Source organism: Rousettus aegyptiacus, unplaced genomic scaffold, assembly GCF_014176215.1.
Source record: "Rousettus aegyptiacus isolate mRouAeg1 unplaced genomic scaffold, mRouAeg1.p scaffold_m13_p_1, whole genome shotgun sequence".
In the NCBI taxonomy this organism is placed as follows: Eukaryota; Metazoa; Chordata; class Mammalia; order Chiroptera; family Pteropodidae; genus Rousettus; species Rousettus aegyptiacus.
The window spans coordinates 126,449,028-126,466,008 of NW_023416284.1; the positions used below are offsets into that span (position 1 = coordinate 126,449,028).

General features: G+C 32.5%; 1 protein-coding gene across 3 annotated transcripts in view; it reads right to left on the reverse strand.

The window, feature by feature from the left end:
• Positions 1-16,981, reverse strand: part of UBE3D (ubiquitin protein ligase E3D) — a 143,792-nt gene that overhangs the window by 105,396 nt on the left and 21,415 nt on the right. For all 3 annotated transcript variants that reach the window (XM_036219739.1, XM_036219738.1, XM_036219737.1), the window contains exons 5-8: positions 12,424-12,493; positions 5,211-5,280; positions 4,260-4,368; positions 1,188-1,351 (exon numbers count right to left, since the gene is read on the reverse strand). In XM_036219739.1, coding sequence (XP_036075632.1) covers positions 1,188-1,351; positions 4,260-4,368; positions 5,211-5,280; positions 12,424-12,493 — 413 coding nt within the window. The remainder of the gene's footprint in view (positions 1-1,187; positions 1,352-4,259; positions 4,369-5,210; positions 5,281-12,423; positions 12,494-16,981) is intronic.

A 16,981-nucleotide genomic window follows, 5' to 3' on the forward strand; every position in this document is an offset into this window, starting at 1 on the left:
AACACACAGTGCAATACTAATTACAGCACTACAAAAGTAACAACCCCACTATCTATCAATAGAAAAATGGTAAATTTACAGTACATCCATAAAATGCTGAGGACTGACATGGAATCTTCAAGAGACAGCGCTTTTTTTTTTCTTTTTCAGTATAAAAAAATATACATTCAAATTATGTTAAAATGCAAAACAATAAAAAAGTGGAAGAATATACAAGATACTTTTTATTTCTGGAGAGCGAAATGATGGAGAACTTCCATATTTTACTTTATGTTTGTCTCTGAATATTTTATGATTTATACTGCTTGCATAATTAAAAAAAGAAAAGACAAGCAATAATTTAAAAAATTTTATTTCTTACTTCCCAGAAGAAGACTGTGATCTTTCTATTCTTAATATAAATTTGATCGAACCCATGTGAGAGTACAGGACAAGTATAGGCTTCCAATTTGTTGAAATAAGAACACTTTTTGTTTCCTCTGCTGAGAATGCTCTTTCCTCAGATATGGCTCACTCCCTCACTTCTTTCAAGTTTTCCAATTAAATATCATCTTATCTGAGGAACTTTCCTTGACTTTTCAGTATATAATGATAACTTCCTACACCCATTCTACTCTCCCAAACTACTTCACCTAGCTTCATATTTCACTTGAGTAATGGTGTCTTATTGTCCTTTACTCTAAATGGAGTTGATAATAGCACCTACCCCACAGGGGTATCATTAGGTTTAAATGAGCTAGAAGCCTTTAAACAGGATCACAGTAAAAACAATACTAGTCTTTGATTTTTTTTTTTTTTTGTCTTGTTTATAATCTGCCTTCCCCCTACTGGAATGACAATCTGAAGAGGCAGGGACTGTGTTTGTTTACTGTGGAATGCCTGGAAAGTGCTTATCAGTAAATATTCATAGTTGTTGAAGCCTGATTTAGTACTGCAGCCATATGTACAGACAGCTGAGATTACAAGAAAAAGACCAATTGTTTTCAGTAAAAGCAAGCTTTCTGCACATTAGCATGAATCATCTGTCATAATTCAATTTACTTTGAAAGCATAATATTTAGCAGTATGACTCCTAGAAGCTTCGAGTAGAATAGTACAGTATCATATAGTTCATTAATTTCTTAACACTGACATGACAACAGAAAATAAAACATAATGTAGAATAAGAAAACAAAAGTACAACTTACTCTTTGTTCCTGCTTTTGATGCATGGCTGGTAGAGGACTTTGACAGCATTCAAAGCAGAAATGGAATCAGCCTTTGATATGTCTTCCAATAGGGAAAACTTTTTGATATTTTTGGAACTTCCCAAAGATTCAATCACCAAACTATCTGAGTTTAAAAGCCATAGCTAAAGACATGGAGAGAAAAATCCAAGTATAAGGATAGTATTACCCTATCCATATCTCATACTACCTCTCAAAAAAACCAAAACTATAAAAATACCAGAAAAAAAAAATAAGAGAATCATGTACATAATTTTTAAGGAGGGTAAGTCTTTCAAAGTTTAACTGTGGTAGAACGACTGACATGATAAAGTTTTTAAAAAAAGTAACTAGGAGAAAATATTTAATACCTATATAACAAAGTTATTATCTATACTATATAGCACTTCTAGAAATCAATGAGGAAAAAAAAATCCAGCCCAATAGAAATACAGGTAAAGAATATGAACAGAATTAACATAAGATATAAATGTTAAAGATATAAAAATGTTCATATAAATAGTAATAAGGAAATGTAAAATTTTAGTGTCACCCCTTTTTCACTTGTCAAATTGGCAAACACAAAAAGATTGAAAACACACAGTTGAGAAGAAGGGTTTGGATGGGTATTCCTACACACTTCTGGTAGAAGAGTGTTTGGGATTTGGATGCACGTGATTCATTCGGGGAATACTCTCAAAAGAAAGGGAGTAAGGGAAACAGGATGAGGCAGAGGAAGGAGTTAGGCAGGGATGTGAGCTCAGCTGGGAGTCTACAGCCTGATCCCACAGGGAGCTCTGGAGCATAAGTCACACCTACAGTTTGTCCTACTCTGAGACAGGAGACCTCAGCTTTTTGTACCTCAGGGTCAAATCATTTGCAGTGGGCTGACCAGGGCAGGGATGGGAACAGTGGAGGTCAAGAAACTCTCTGGTCAAGGGAGCATCTGTTAGGTAGGTGCAGTCTCTGGAGTAGAGCACAACTGTGAGCCGTTAGCAGCCAACATGCTCAGCAGCTGAGATATGGATGATCTGGCCAAGGAAAGGGGATTTGGGTGGGGCACTGTGTATGTCCACTCTAAGGGATAAATTAATACAATTTTTTTGGAAGGTGATAATTATCAGAGTTTAAAATGCACAAATTCTAATACAGTATTAGATTAGAAAGATTTGTTTCTAAAGAAATACTAAAATATAAGTGCAAAGATTTTTGTTGTGGCACCATCTTTAACAGCTATATAATCAAAATTTATCTATATTTATACTAACAAGAAACAATCCTCACTATATATTGTAGTGTGAAGGAAGCATGTTCAAGAGAAATGCTAATCACAAGATTTTTTTTTTTTTTTTACAAATAAATACCTATTGGTATATGTATAGAGGTATATAGATAGGAAAAAATGTTGAAGTTCACATATCAAACTGTTAATGTTTACTTCAAATAGTATGATATAGCAGAATGTGTTTCAAGAATGCACTACTTTTAAAAAAGAAAAATTAAAAAAATTAATTATATATTAGTAAGTTTAAAAAGTTCCTACTGATTTCTAATTTGAAAATCTTGCAGTAAAAGAAAATTAGAACTGATTTCAGACTATGAGATATACTTAGTATCTACTTCAGTCAGAAAATATTTCCCCTTTGATGGAAATTATCTGGAATTACAGAAGCATGGAGTTGCCATAACGGATGGCCAGAGACAAAGCCATGCCTAATAATAATCTCAACCCCCTCACTCTTTTTAGCTACCTTGTTCCCCTAGTACATTTTGAGTTCCTTGAAGGTATTTTTATTCTACGTTGATCACCTGGAACAGTGCTTTTCCAATAAAAAGTGCTCAATAGATGTTGACTGGTAAGATAAAAGAGATGAGAGGCAGAGAAGAGGCTTGGGCCCTGCTTCTTGAATTTTTTGCATACATGTCCAAAATTCTTTTCTGCAAAACATTATTTTTTAATGGAAGCAATAAGATTAGATGCTTGTGATACACATAGGGGATGATTCTGCTAATTGCAACAGCCTCTCTTCCAAAACTTGGCACTACTTCTCAAACATTAAAGTGTTGAAATGAGGATCTCAAAAATATATCTGCACTCAATGAACAATCCGTAAATGTTTGTTGCGGCATTATTTACAAAAGCCAAGATGTAGAAACATTCTGAATGTCCATCAACGGATGAATAGATGAATATGTGGCACATACATGGAAATCTTGTAATATGTCTTAACGCGAATGTACCTTGATGACATTATGATAAGTGAAACATGCCAGAAACAGAAGGACACATACTATATGACTCCGCTTATATGAGGAATCTAAAATAGTTTAACTCATAGAAGTAGAGAGTGGTAGTTGCCAGGTACTAGGGGGAGGGAGAAATAAGGAGTTGCTAATCAAAGGGTATAAAGTTTCAGTTGGGCAAAATGATTAAGTTCTGAAGACCTGCTATACAATACTGTGTCTATCATTAACAATACTGTATTGTGTACTTAAAATCTGTGATGAGAGTATATCTCATGTTAATTGTTCTTACCACAAAACAAATAAACAAACAAAAAGAAACATACATAGGACTATCAAATAGAAAAAAAAATGAAAGAACTATTATTATACTGACAAAGAAAAGTCATTCAAAACTGAAAGTGAAAAACTTTATTTTGTGGTGTGAACTTCTACAGAGCAGGAATCAGGTTTTATTGCTTTCTAAATCCCTAGTACCTAGAATGTAGAGGCACTTCATCGTTTGTTATTAAATTAAGGGAATTTGATTTGTGAATTAAATTGATATTAAAACCTCAATTTTTGGACTATCATTTTATTATTTATTAAAATTTACTGGGGTGACACTGGTTAATAAAATTATATAGGTTTCAAGTGTACAATTCTAGAATACATCTTTTGTATATGGCATTGTGTGTTCACCATCCACAGTCAAGTTTTTGATCAATTACTTTCAAGACCTGAGAATTAAGAAAAAAGAATGGCAAAAACTAAAGAATTTCTGAGACTGGATTACTAGGCTACAAAAAGCCAGGTGAAATAATTTCTTACCAAGATGTACACTTTGCTGTCGTGACCTTGGATACTGAATCTAAAAGTGCTTCTAGCAGAGGAGAGTTCCACCAGACACTGGGCAATAATGCTCTGTACAAACTGAGACCTGTTTAAACAGAAATCAATTTTCACAATGCACTTCTCATAATAACTCTAACTGGCAAAATGAGCCAAATATACCCACAGGGTAACTAAAAGACAGAGGCATGTGCATGCCAGACTTTTCTATATGCTGCCCATTCCCTCACAACTGTTTGCTCCAGTTTTCTCATATCCTATTCTCCAATCCTTAATACATTATCTACCCTATACCTAACTATTCCTGCTAATGAATAAAAAATACTATGTTAGACTGTCAATATTCCATTTGTACTTTAGTGCATTAAACAGTGAATAACTAAGTTTAAAAAGGTGAGGAATCTCCTCCCAAAGATGCAACGGTATTATCTATAATATTTTCTATTTGGATTCCATCAAAATGTCATATCTGAGGTACATAATAAAAGGCTTTATGGGAGGATAAAGTTCAAGGTTATGTTCAAATCGCCATAATTTTAGACATCTATAAATAAGCTGAAATAAAGACATACTATAGCTAACTTTTAGTTGCAAACAAGAGATTCATAGAAAAGAAACACTAATGAATTTAGTGGCTAAGAACTATTTTAAAAACAAACAAACAAACAAAAAAACACAGCAGGCCTTGGATATCCAGCACATAGAAACCACAAAAACCTTTCAGAATTAGGTTTATATGAGCACATGTGACTATACCGTTATGTAAGCAAACCATAAATAAATCCTCAAGTCTTTTAAATGTGTGGTTTGCTTTAACTAACCTTTCCAAATAAAGAAAGGTATCAATAAAAATAAATTCTGGAACAAACAATTATATCCATCTCTCCCTACATCTGAAATTACAGAATAAACTTAATTTTCTATTTGTACCTTGGTATGATGGAAAAATTTCTCTCGGATGGCTGAATCACTATCTCTGTCATATAAAACTTAATGGTTTCTAGAAACAAAAAATAAGAAAATTAAAAATCTCACCAATACAACATTTTTATTGTGGGCATATTGGTTCCAAATTATGACATTCAAACTAAATATTCTATATACTGGTAAAATCAACAATCAGACTTTTAAAAAAATGACTTAGTTTATGAAGACAAAGTACTTATGACTACAAAGAAATATTCCTGAGACTTCAGATATCTCAGTGTCATTTCAGAAAACTGTGCCCCAAGTGAATCTGGTGCAGCAAGCCTCTGATCACACATATGAAAGATCATAAAAATTAGCACATTATAGCTACAGCTCACTTATCTAGAAATTGGTCATTTGGTTTCCTCATTTCTATACAGTAGCCACAAACCTGGAAGTCATTGAAAAAGGCTTTTTTAGTCATAGTATCCCAAAGCCCTTGCACAGATGCTATGAACTTCACATTACTACTTACCCAGAATTTCACTGAGTCTATAAATGTACAATTTTCACCAAATTTGGTTATCTAATTACCTAGTTTATGAAAAAGTTAAACAATAAACTAAATAACCTAATAGAAATAAATATAAACATGAATATTTTGGAGTTTTACAAAATCTATGAAAAATATTTGTTCTCACTGGTAATAAAAGAAATGCAAATTAAAATGAGATATTTTAAATATGAAATAAATAAATAAAATAATTTTAATAAAGTACAGCTCTTATAGACATGGAGAAATGGACACGCATTCACATACGGCAGTCAAAATTGAAAATGACAGATTTCTTGAAAACCACTTGGCAAAGACTTTAAAATTGTTTATATATTTTGACACCTTAAACATCTAAGAATTTATCTCAAAGGAATACTCATACATATCTGCAAAAATTTGTCTATAAAGATGTTCATAATAATAATAGAAAAATACTAAAAACAAGTTAAATGTCTAAAATTTGAGGACAATTGGATCAAATAAACAATTGCACATGTATTTAGGGAAGAGAATTCTATGCAGTCATTAAAAATAATGTACCAAATAATTTTTTTAAATAGGTAAATTAAGCAGTTTCCATTTATTGATATGACTTGTTTGATCTTCACTATTTTTTATTATTGTTTTTTAAGTTTATCTTGTCTTTCTATATTTGTTTTTTAAAATAATTTTTATTTTTCAATTACAGTTGACATATAATATTATAGTACTTTCAGGTGTATAACACAGTGATTAGAAATTTATATAATTTACAAAGTGGTCACCCCCATAAATCTAGTACCCATGTGACACCATACAGAGTTATACTATTATTGACTATGCTCCTCATGCTATACCTTGCATCCACATAACTATTTTATAACTACCAAATAATTTTTAATTGGTTTAATAAGATGGGAAGTTACTCCTAATATTTTCTGAAAATGTTTTTAATTGCTCAATATAACAGAGAAAATGCAAAAAAAAAATAGTTTAACAGATTATTATATCTAGAGCCATGATGACAAATTTATTTCTTCATGAAGTCCAATTTTCCTTTTACTATTTTGAAGTCATGTTATTAGATACAGAATTGAACCTTTTAACATTATGAGGTGATCCCTTTTCCAAGCTATTACTAAAATATAATTTAATTCTATAATTTTAATCCCACAAGATACTATTATTGTTTTCTATAGTTAATATTTAGTGGTGACACATATTCACCCACGTATTTACTACTTTCTTTACCAATCCTTCTTGAACTTAGACCTCCTATTTGAGATCGTTTTCTTCTACCCGATATGATATAGAGGTGAAATATCTTTTAATAAGAAATCGACCACTAGAGAAGAATTATCTTAGTTTTTGTCATAAAATATACGTATTTTTGTCTTGATTCTTTCATACAGGACATTTTCACCTGATAAAAAATCCTAGGTTGACTGCTTTTAAGCTTTTCTCCTTTTTTCTTTTTCAATTTTCCTGCAGTATCACTGAAGTGCCTATCTATAGATTTCCTTTTGATCTTACTTGGGCCTCATTTGATTAGAATTCACTGGATCTCTTGAATTATTGTTCATCGCTTTTGCAAAATTCTTAGCAATTCTCTCTTCAAATACTGCCTATGTTCCATTCTATTTCTCTTTTCCTTCTATAAGTCTGATTAAACACACGTTAAATATTCTTGGTGTGTTTTATGTCTCTGTCTCTTCTATATTTTTGGTCTTATCTCTGTGCTAGATTACAGGTTATTCTTCTCATCTATCTTCTGTTCATTAATTCTTTCTCCACGTTGGACCTAGTCTGTCATTAAACCACCCACTGAGTTCTAAATTTCAATTATAATACATTTTAAAAAATTCTGGGGGGTGATTCCATAGTGTAGTGGTTAGTATGTGTGCTTTACATGCAGAAGGTTCTGGGTTTACACCCCAGGTGGAGCCACGGACCATACCCTGGGTGCACCAGGCCCTGGGTGTGCTACGCCCTGGATTCGCCAGGCCCCAGGTATGTGCCACCAGTGTGTGGGAGGAGATGCCCCACCTTCAGAGATCCAGTTCTTAAAAAAAAAATAAGGGAGACGGTAACAATCGTAGGTCAGGGGTGGAAGTGGGGGATGGGGGTGGGGAGGTAATCAGAAAGAGAGGGAAAAAAATTCTATTGTGGATTTTTCCAAATATTTTAGTTTCCTTTTCCTGTCAATACATTTAAACAGCTACAGTTTCTTCTTTTGATACATTCAAATCTGTCTTTAAATAGTTAAATATAGTAAACATGATTATTTTACAGTTTACATCTGGTAATTCTAATAAAAGAAGTCCATTTTTGTTTGCTGATTTTGTTCTTATTGATGAAAATCTAGTTTACTTGTTTGCTTATTTACCTTTGGTTGTATGGTCAACACTATACTTGGCAAATTATTTGGGGGAATAATATGAGTTTCACAATGAAGGTATTTTCTTCCAGAAGTGAAATGCTTTTGATATTGCCAGGTGCATTGTGTTATGTCTATTACAAGGTAGACTAACCAAGTTCAAGACTTGAAATTCCCTAGTCTCAGAGGATTGATACCTATCTATAATTCTACAGGGCTAATCTACTTCTGATTTACCTTAACTGTGAGGGTATGGCTCTTTAGGGTGTCATTTTTTGTAGACAGTCACTTATTAGGTTCCTATCTTGTGCAGTCTTTGATTTTTGTTCTTACTTATCAAGGCAATCAGAATAAAAGTTCTAATTTTAGAGAACTGGCAAATTGCAGGGGATAAGTGGCTTTATGTTTTGTGCTAAATTCTTGAGTTTGCTTTTGTGATACTTTACTCACATATTTTCCATTTATCTTGCTCTTTTTTGTGGATTCCCATTACCATCTAGTATCCTTCACTTTAGCCTGAAGAATTTTCTTTAGCATTTTTTTGTACAGAATATCTGCTAGGAATGCATTATTTTCATTTATTTATATGAACAATCCTTATTTTGCCTTCATTTTTTAAAGGATAGTTTTGCGGAATATAGTTGACAGTGTTCTTGCTCACCCATTCAGTACATTTAATACCTCGTTTTAATGTCTTCTGGCTGTCGTTATTTCCATAAGAAGCCAGCCTTAATGAATTGTAACATGACATCCCAATATGTCATGTTGTTTATTTTTTTCTCTTGCTACTTTTGAGATTCTCTTTTCATCTTTGGTTTTTAGCAGTTTGTCTACAATGTGTGTGGGTGAAGTATTCTTTGTGTTTATCCTACTTGAAATTCATTGTAATTCTTGGATCTGAAAGTTAATATTTTTCACCAAATTTGCCAAGATTTGAGCCATTTTTCCTACAAATTTTTATTTTCTAACATTTTCTTTTTCTCCTCACCTTCCAAGACCCCAATTACACATTTATTAAAACACAATACTGTCCTACAAATCTCTGAGGTTCTGTTCATTTGCTTTAGACTTTTTTCTCTGTTCTTTGGATCAGTTAATTTCCATTAATCTACCTTCAAGTTCAATGATTTTCTTCTTTCTTTTATCTCAAAAATGTGGTTAAACTAATCTAGTGAATTCTTCTTTACAGTTACTGTACTTTTCAGCTCTATAATTATCAACTGATTCTTTCTTTGAAGTTTCCAATTTGTTGAGATTTATTATTAGTTCACTCAATAGGTTTTTAACATTTCTTTGCCATATTTACAATAGTTGCTCAACATCTTTGTCTGCTAAATATAGTATTTGCACTTATTAGTACCTGTTTATTGAGTTCCATTTTTTTCCTTGATTATCACTCTTTTCTGTCTCTTTGCATTTCTAATAATTTCTAGAGATCATATGTAGTACATGTAGCAATTCTAAATTTTCTTTTGTTCTTTTAAGTGTAGTCAGTTTATAGATATAATAGTCAATTACTTAGCCTGGATTCAAACTGTGAAATATGTCTTTCCACAGTGTGTAGCCACTAATGGCTCTGTTCAGTTTTATTTTGTTTAGCTGGTTCCCTAGTATTTACTATATCTGTAGCGTTAAACTTTGTGAGCAAAGTTGGGGAGAAGTTCTGCTCAAATATCTCAAGCTTCCTTCCATTTTCTGCTGCCCAAATTGTGTGTAGATTGAGGAACGCAATCTAAGGCACAGCAAATCTGCAAATCTCCCCAATCTTTCAATTATTACAGGATTCTGGCATCTCTTGTGTATATGTACAGTTTACCAGTCAGCCAGAGTTGCATGAAGAGTTATCATCTCAGCACTTCAATGGTCCTTTTGCTCCTAAAATCCCACTCTTTAATTTCTAGTTTCTCTTTTGCCTAACTTGAACCAAATCTACCACCTGTATTCAATAAAGATGTGGGATTTTCCTGCCCAGGTTGGGATAGGGAGACTGGCAATGCCCCCAAGCAAAAAGATAAAAAATTTGCCATTCTAACCCAATCCAGTAGCAGTTTGTCAGAACTAAACACTTTTCAAATCAATGCTTCATTTTGGTCTTCCAGTGGTTGTCTTAAGAATTTTTTGAACTTGTACAAGTACAGGTCTTGTACTTGTTTTCTGCAGAATGGAATTGTCCATTTTCTTTATGTCACCATTTTTGGAAGTGGAGTCCTACTAATTCACTTTTAGAGTAAATGGAAAAATAGCTCTCTTACACTGCACCACACACACTCACACATATCGACCTCCTAATATACTAATGTTACATCATAAAGATTTTTGGTTAAATCGATATTCAGTGTTCACATTACTACAATCGTAATGACATCTTGGCAATGTTTCCGAAGTGTTCAACCTTCTGTTTTTCTGCTTTCTTTTTTTTGTGTGTTTAGTTTTCCAAGCACCTTTAGCTAATTTTTCTCATATTATGAAGTGACTTGTCTCACGATTATTTGTTACATGCAGTCAAACGAATCAAAGCATTTGTTTCACCTTACAATTGAAAATGTCTTTACTGTAATCTTCTCTCCCCTTGATTCAATCCAGGCTGTGACTCTCTAGGTCTGCTGCATATCCCTCACCCTGAAACTTTCTTATCTGCTCTCCTGTGTTGAATAATCTGTTTCCTAAATCACATGTCTTCTCTTATCTAGCTTTGGTAATAAATATCTTAAGGTAGATTCCTAAAATATATATATATATATAATCTTTAAATATATATATATGATATATATATATGATCCTAATATATATATATATGATCTTTATTTTAAAACCTTTTTCCAGAAATGTATTTGTTATTCTCACACTTGATTGATGATTTGTCTGTGTTTAGAATTCTGGGTTAAATATTTTTTTCCTTCTAAATTATGAAAGTATTGCTTCATTACCTTCTAGCTTTCAGCACTGCTATTAAGAAGTTCAATGCCATTCTAATTTCTAATCCTTTTCCAATACCTGCTTTTTTCTCTCTAGAAACTTCATCCTTAGTTTTCAGAAATTATTTAATGAAGTGGCTTTGAGTAGCTTCCCTGACATCTCTACATTAATTATACTTGATATTTAGTGGGCCCTTTCTGTTGACAAACTTAAGCCCTACCTCTGGAAAATAGCCTTGTAATGTGTTTTTGCCTCCAAATTCTGACCAGTTCTAGGGTTCTACGGTGAGTACTGGCTCATTCCTCATCCAAATGATTTTCTGCAGACACCGAGGCTGCAGCTCCCCAGACACTTATGAGTGTGTTCCCACATGTCTCTCAGCTTTACGGCTTCCAAAGAGAGTTTGCTTACACTTCTTGTTTACATCACTGTTTTCTCCTCTCCATTTCTCTTCGCCTCTGTAGATGTAAATCTTTTTTTATTCCCTAACTAATGTTTTGACTGGGCTTCAGTGAGGAATGAAAAGAATTTTAAAACTCAATTCACCTTACTTAACTCGAAATTTCGAAGTTGTTGCTTAGGAGGTTTGCTTTCATTCTCCAAAAATAATATCCTTTACTACTACCCATTCTTCCTTTTATGTTCACTCTGAGAATGTAACTACTTACAAGATTCTGATTTAAAAAACAAAAATTACCACCATCTGCTTTCCCTTATGTATAATAGCTTCACTGAAATTACAACTTCTAATTAATTATATTAAAACAATTATTCATCACCCACAAAATTAACACAGCATGTTGTAGGTCTAGATATTTTTAAACTCTATCTTTAGTGATACATTTTAATTATCAGGATTTTCATTATTATATTTTAAAATGGTATAACACAGACTTTATAGAAAACATAATTAACATTATTGGGAAAAAGAACAAGGAACAGAGTACAAAACTCAAAATGTGTTTTCTTCCATTTCAACAGGTTCTCTCCCATACTTAGCCCTGAGGCAGAGGGCAGCCAAAGAAAGCAATTTCTCCATCATCTCTGGCAACCAACTCTTCTAACTGAGAAGTTGTATTAAGAAAAAACCTCCAATCTTCTTTAAGACAGATTCAAGTACAAACTTTATGCTATTCTTTATATCTACAAAGAGGATACGAAACATTAAAAATAACCCAACTTCATAATCCTCAAAACTCAACACTATGTACTAATAAAGGTCAAATACACAATGTTCTTAGACTTTTGAATGATATATTAGTTGATTTCTATTTTAAAGAGTATTGATTCTACAACATATATTAATCATCCATCTTTCATATATATATATTTCCTATAAAATCTTCTTCTATTGGTTTTTTAACAAAAAGGCAACCATTTTGGCTTTTTTATTATGAAATTCTTACCTGATGACATGGTCTCTCCCAACATTACCTTGCAGCGCTTACAAATTACTTTGGTATTTGTCTTTGGTTTCTGTAGGACAGAAAAATGTCATTTAAATGTCATTCGACTTTTCTTAAAAGGAATATATAATTTTAACATAGTCTCTAGAGTATACATTGAACTTTACATTTTATTTTGCCCTCTACTAAATACTGAGAATACACCGAGCTTGTGTGCATAATTCACATGCAAAGAGATAATTTTTTTCAATTCTAAAGACAGAATAATGAAAAGATTAATTTTTCTAAACCTAGCCACTTCTTGATGATCTAAATGTTGCCAGATGATTGGAACAAGAAGCATCTTATATTTCTAGAAAGCACTTCCAAAAAACCCTCTTTATTTAGAAGTAGCAGATGGTGGACAACAAAAGCAGAGAGGATAGGTGACTTGCCTCAACTCATGTGTCTAGAAAACAGAAGAAGTAGGACTTGAACTCATTATTGTGACTTTTATTCCAGATGACTCACAGCTTTACAGCTTACTATGTAAAAGTAATCTATACATCATAACCACCCATTAGAAGTTAAAACTATCTAACCCATTCATATAATTTAATTTTTCCATTTAAGACATGCATTATTACAGAAAAGATGGATAGTGTTCTGGGACAAATCCCTGAAACATTCTTAAACTTTAAAAACTCCAAATTCATTATTTGAGATACAGATTAGAATAGCTAGCATTCACTTATTTATTAAGTAAACAAAAAATGCTCTGAGATACAGAGAACAAAGGGTGGTTACCAGAGATGGGGCTGGGTGAGGGGTAGGCAAAAATGGATGAAGGGGGTCAAAAGATACAAACTTTCAGTTATAAAATGAATAAGTCATAGGGATATAATGTACAGCATGGCAAACTATAGTTAATAATACCATATTGTATATTTAAAAGTTGCTGAGACCGCATCTTAAAAGTTCTTATCACAAGGAAAAAAGTTTTAACTATGTATGGTGCTGATGTTAACTAGACTCTGTGGTGATCATCTTGCACTATTACAAATATCAAATCATTATGTTGTACACCTGAAAGTAATATAATGTTACATGTCAATTATGCATCTATAAAATTTTTTTCCTGATTTTAAGTTTGTTGTAAGAGGTTATATTATAAACAATAGCATAGTGATAAATAGCCCAGAGTCTGGGGCTGGACTTCCTAAATTTAAATTCCAGCTCGGTTATTCACTAGACTCATGACCTGTGATCTCCGGCAAGTTAATTACCATTTTGGTGTCCTCATCTGTGAACTGTGGTTAAAAGTAGCATTTAACTCATAGAGCTGTTTATTAGGATTTAGAAAGGAGTGTTGTAAAGCACTGTCCTGGGCACATGGTAACTGCTAGTGGATGTTATCTAATAAAATACTCTTTTGGCACACATCATTCAAGAAATGGGCCAAAAGAAAACATACTTTCACAAAAAGGGACTGATTTTTTGCCTTTTACTAGACAGCTACTGTGTATTAAGAATCTAAAACAAATGCATCCATATTAATACTTTTGTTAAAGTCATACAGTATTTTTCTCACTTGGATACATTGCAACATAGCAGAAGTTATATACAAATGAGCAGGGAGAAAGTCAGTTTTGTAACTCTGGCTACTCGAGGTCATGGGAAACCACAGAATAGAGTACTGGTCTAAGTGAGGAAGTACAGTGACTTTCCAGTGTTGGATTATATATATATATAATATAAGGCATAAGTTTTATTAGCTTAGTATAAGGGAGTACAATTATATTTCCCTTGACATAAATACTTCCTGAAAAACTAAGAAGCGCAGTTAAAATGAGTTCCACAGAGTGCTGCTGGTAACTGATAGAGCTGGTATTTGAATCCGGCTTTCTTAGATGCTAAAGCTTATGCTTCCACGCACTTATGCTAAGTGTTTTCCAAATCAATTCGAAAATCACAGACATAGAAACAAAGGCAGGTCCCAATTTGTTGAGGTCCAGGCAAGGTTATAGGAAGAAGACAGCTCACAAACGAGGTATGCTATACTGTAAAGTTTAATATTTTGGCAGTTTCTGCTTTCTTACAGTAAAACTTGCCTGTACAGCTACAAATTGGTATTAAAGACACTTTTTAAAGGATCCTATTTTGTATAAGTCAGACCATCCTCATTAAACTTTACCAAAGCAAAGGGCTTTACTAAAGACTAATACAGACTGTTAAAGTAGCACTGCTTGAGAAAAAGGGATTTTTCTATTTGAAAAAGACAATTTTTCATCAGGCACTCTATTATGTACTTCATTTACTTACAGCACATTTCACTTTGTCTTTCAATGAAGCAGTAAAAGTGGTTTATGTTGCTTTGTTTTTAAAATAAGATTCTATCATTTGTTCATTCATTTATTATGGTGACATTGGTTAACAAAATCCAATAAGTTTCAGCTGTACAAGATTCTATCTTTGGAAGACCTGGGTAATCAGGATTTAAAAATCTGATCAATAAAAAGCAAATTGCCTCAACCAACCAAATTTGTGGATTTTGATTCAACGAACTGACAGTAGAATGTACTTTTAATACAATTGGTAAAATCTGTATATGGCCTGGACTGTATAAAGTAATAATTGCTTATTTTTTTAGGTGTAAAAATGACACTATGGCTAAGTAAAAATAAAAAACTCATACAAGGCTGAAATGACATAATGTCTGGGATTTATTTTAAAGTGCCTCAGGAAAAAAAAAAATAACAAAAGGGACAGATAAAGCATATTTTATGAATCATGAAGTTCATAGTTCTATTCTTTTTTATATTTGTGGGTGTTAACAAAGTCCAACACATTATTCTAAGAAAATAAAAAAGACACCTATGGATTTAACCAAATTAATTACCCAAATCAATAAATTAGTGCTAAGGTAAAAACGGTTGTCATACTCTCTAACTATAATATAATTAAAGTTAAATTTCAATTGTTCTTTAAAAAATACGATGAAGTCATAAGCATGGCTATACTTTCTAAGTCTAGAATAATCTTGTGAGTCTTATATAAGGTAGAGGTGCCATCTTTACCACCTATTATAAGATGCAAAGTTTTTATTATGTTGATAGACACAAAAAATAGCACAAGAGGTAAAAAGGCAAAAACAAGGAAATCTTCAACAGATATCTTTAGAAAACAAAGGCATATACTACTGACACGTTAACAGAGGCACAGATAACAAACTGTATACTCTAAGAGAATACTGAAAAAAGGAAATAAGCTTTAGACTTTATGTTTGCTCATTTTAAAATCGTATCTTTTAAATTATTATAACACTTAATTCTGCTTAAAGAGAAACTGGTTTGTAATGCATTTTTCTTGACCTATGCTTAAAGGAAAGAATAAATTAAGTTCTGCAATGAAGCAGCCTAACAGTGTGGGAACTCTACAGAGCAAACATCAAAGAAAGACATTGTTGTGGACTAATTAAATCAATATATCTGAGAGATGGCACTGCTGCTCAGAGAGGTGGATTAGCCTCCTGTCCTCATTTTTATTTTCCTTGTGTTGTTTCACTTTCTAAGGACTCTTGATATTGTCTGGCCAAAAAAAATGTTTCCCAAGAGATACCATTAGGATGCTGTGTCACCATGTGACATTTCAAAACCATGCTAGTTGGTGAGATTGGGTGATATGAGAAATAGGTTTTCGATAGCACAGAGCAGCCTTGTTCCCACAGGAGCCTTGAGAGCACTGTTTAAGCAGTCCCTCCAAATTTATGTTACTATTTTGGTCACAGGCATACTCTTTCAACTGTTGCAATAAGCAATTAAAGTGAAACTTCCATCTAGGCTAACTTGAAAGCAATCTTGTCAACAGCAGCTTGTCATGCTAATAATTTCCCAGTCTCCCTGATACTAAAAACCATAGTGTCTGAATATAATAACACACAGGACGGTTGTTCACAATTAAGAGAAATTCTTATAAATGGCATCCTATAACTGATATATATGTGAAGAATATATTTTGATATAGAGTGCAGTTTATCTAAAAATGGAAACTCATGGTTTCTCTTAATTTTTCTCCACTCCTTTTCCACTCGCACTCTCTGAATTATTTTTTTTAATTTATAACTTAATCATAATAAGTTAAACCACATAAAGCAGTAAAATATTATGTGTACAGTATATAGTGAAATATATAGTATGTAAATTTAGATTAAAATATAATTTTAATATAACCATGTTAAATTATAACAGATTTATATTAACTTACCACTTAATTTTTAAAATTACAGAAGACTAAAGCACTATAATTTAAAATGAACAAGGTAAAGAGATTGGTGTTTATGGTGAGAGATGAGGCACATAAATAATTATAACAACCTCTATATTTGATGAATTTCCTTAATCTCCCTCAAAATAGAAAATAGTTCTATAAACTAACTTACAGCCAAAGAGCTGCCCAACTGCTGCATATTTCTTGAAGGGTCTCAGTTCTCATTATAAAAATGAAATGAGTTCTAAATGAAATTTAACACATATTACTTCTGTTCCTATCAATAATCAGATGTTAAAATGAAAAAACTCTG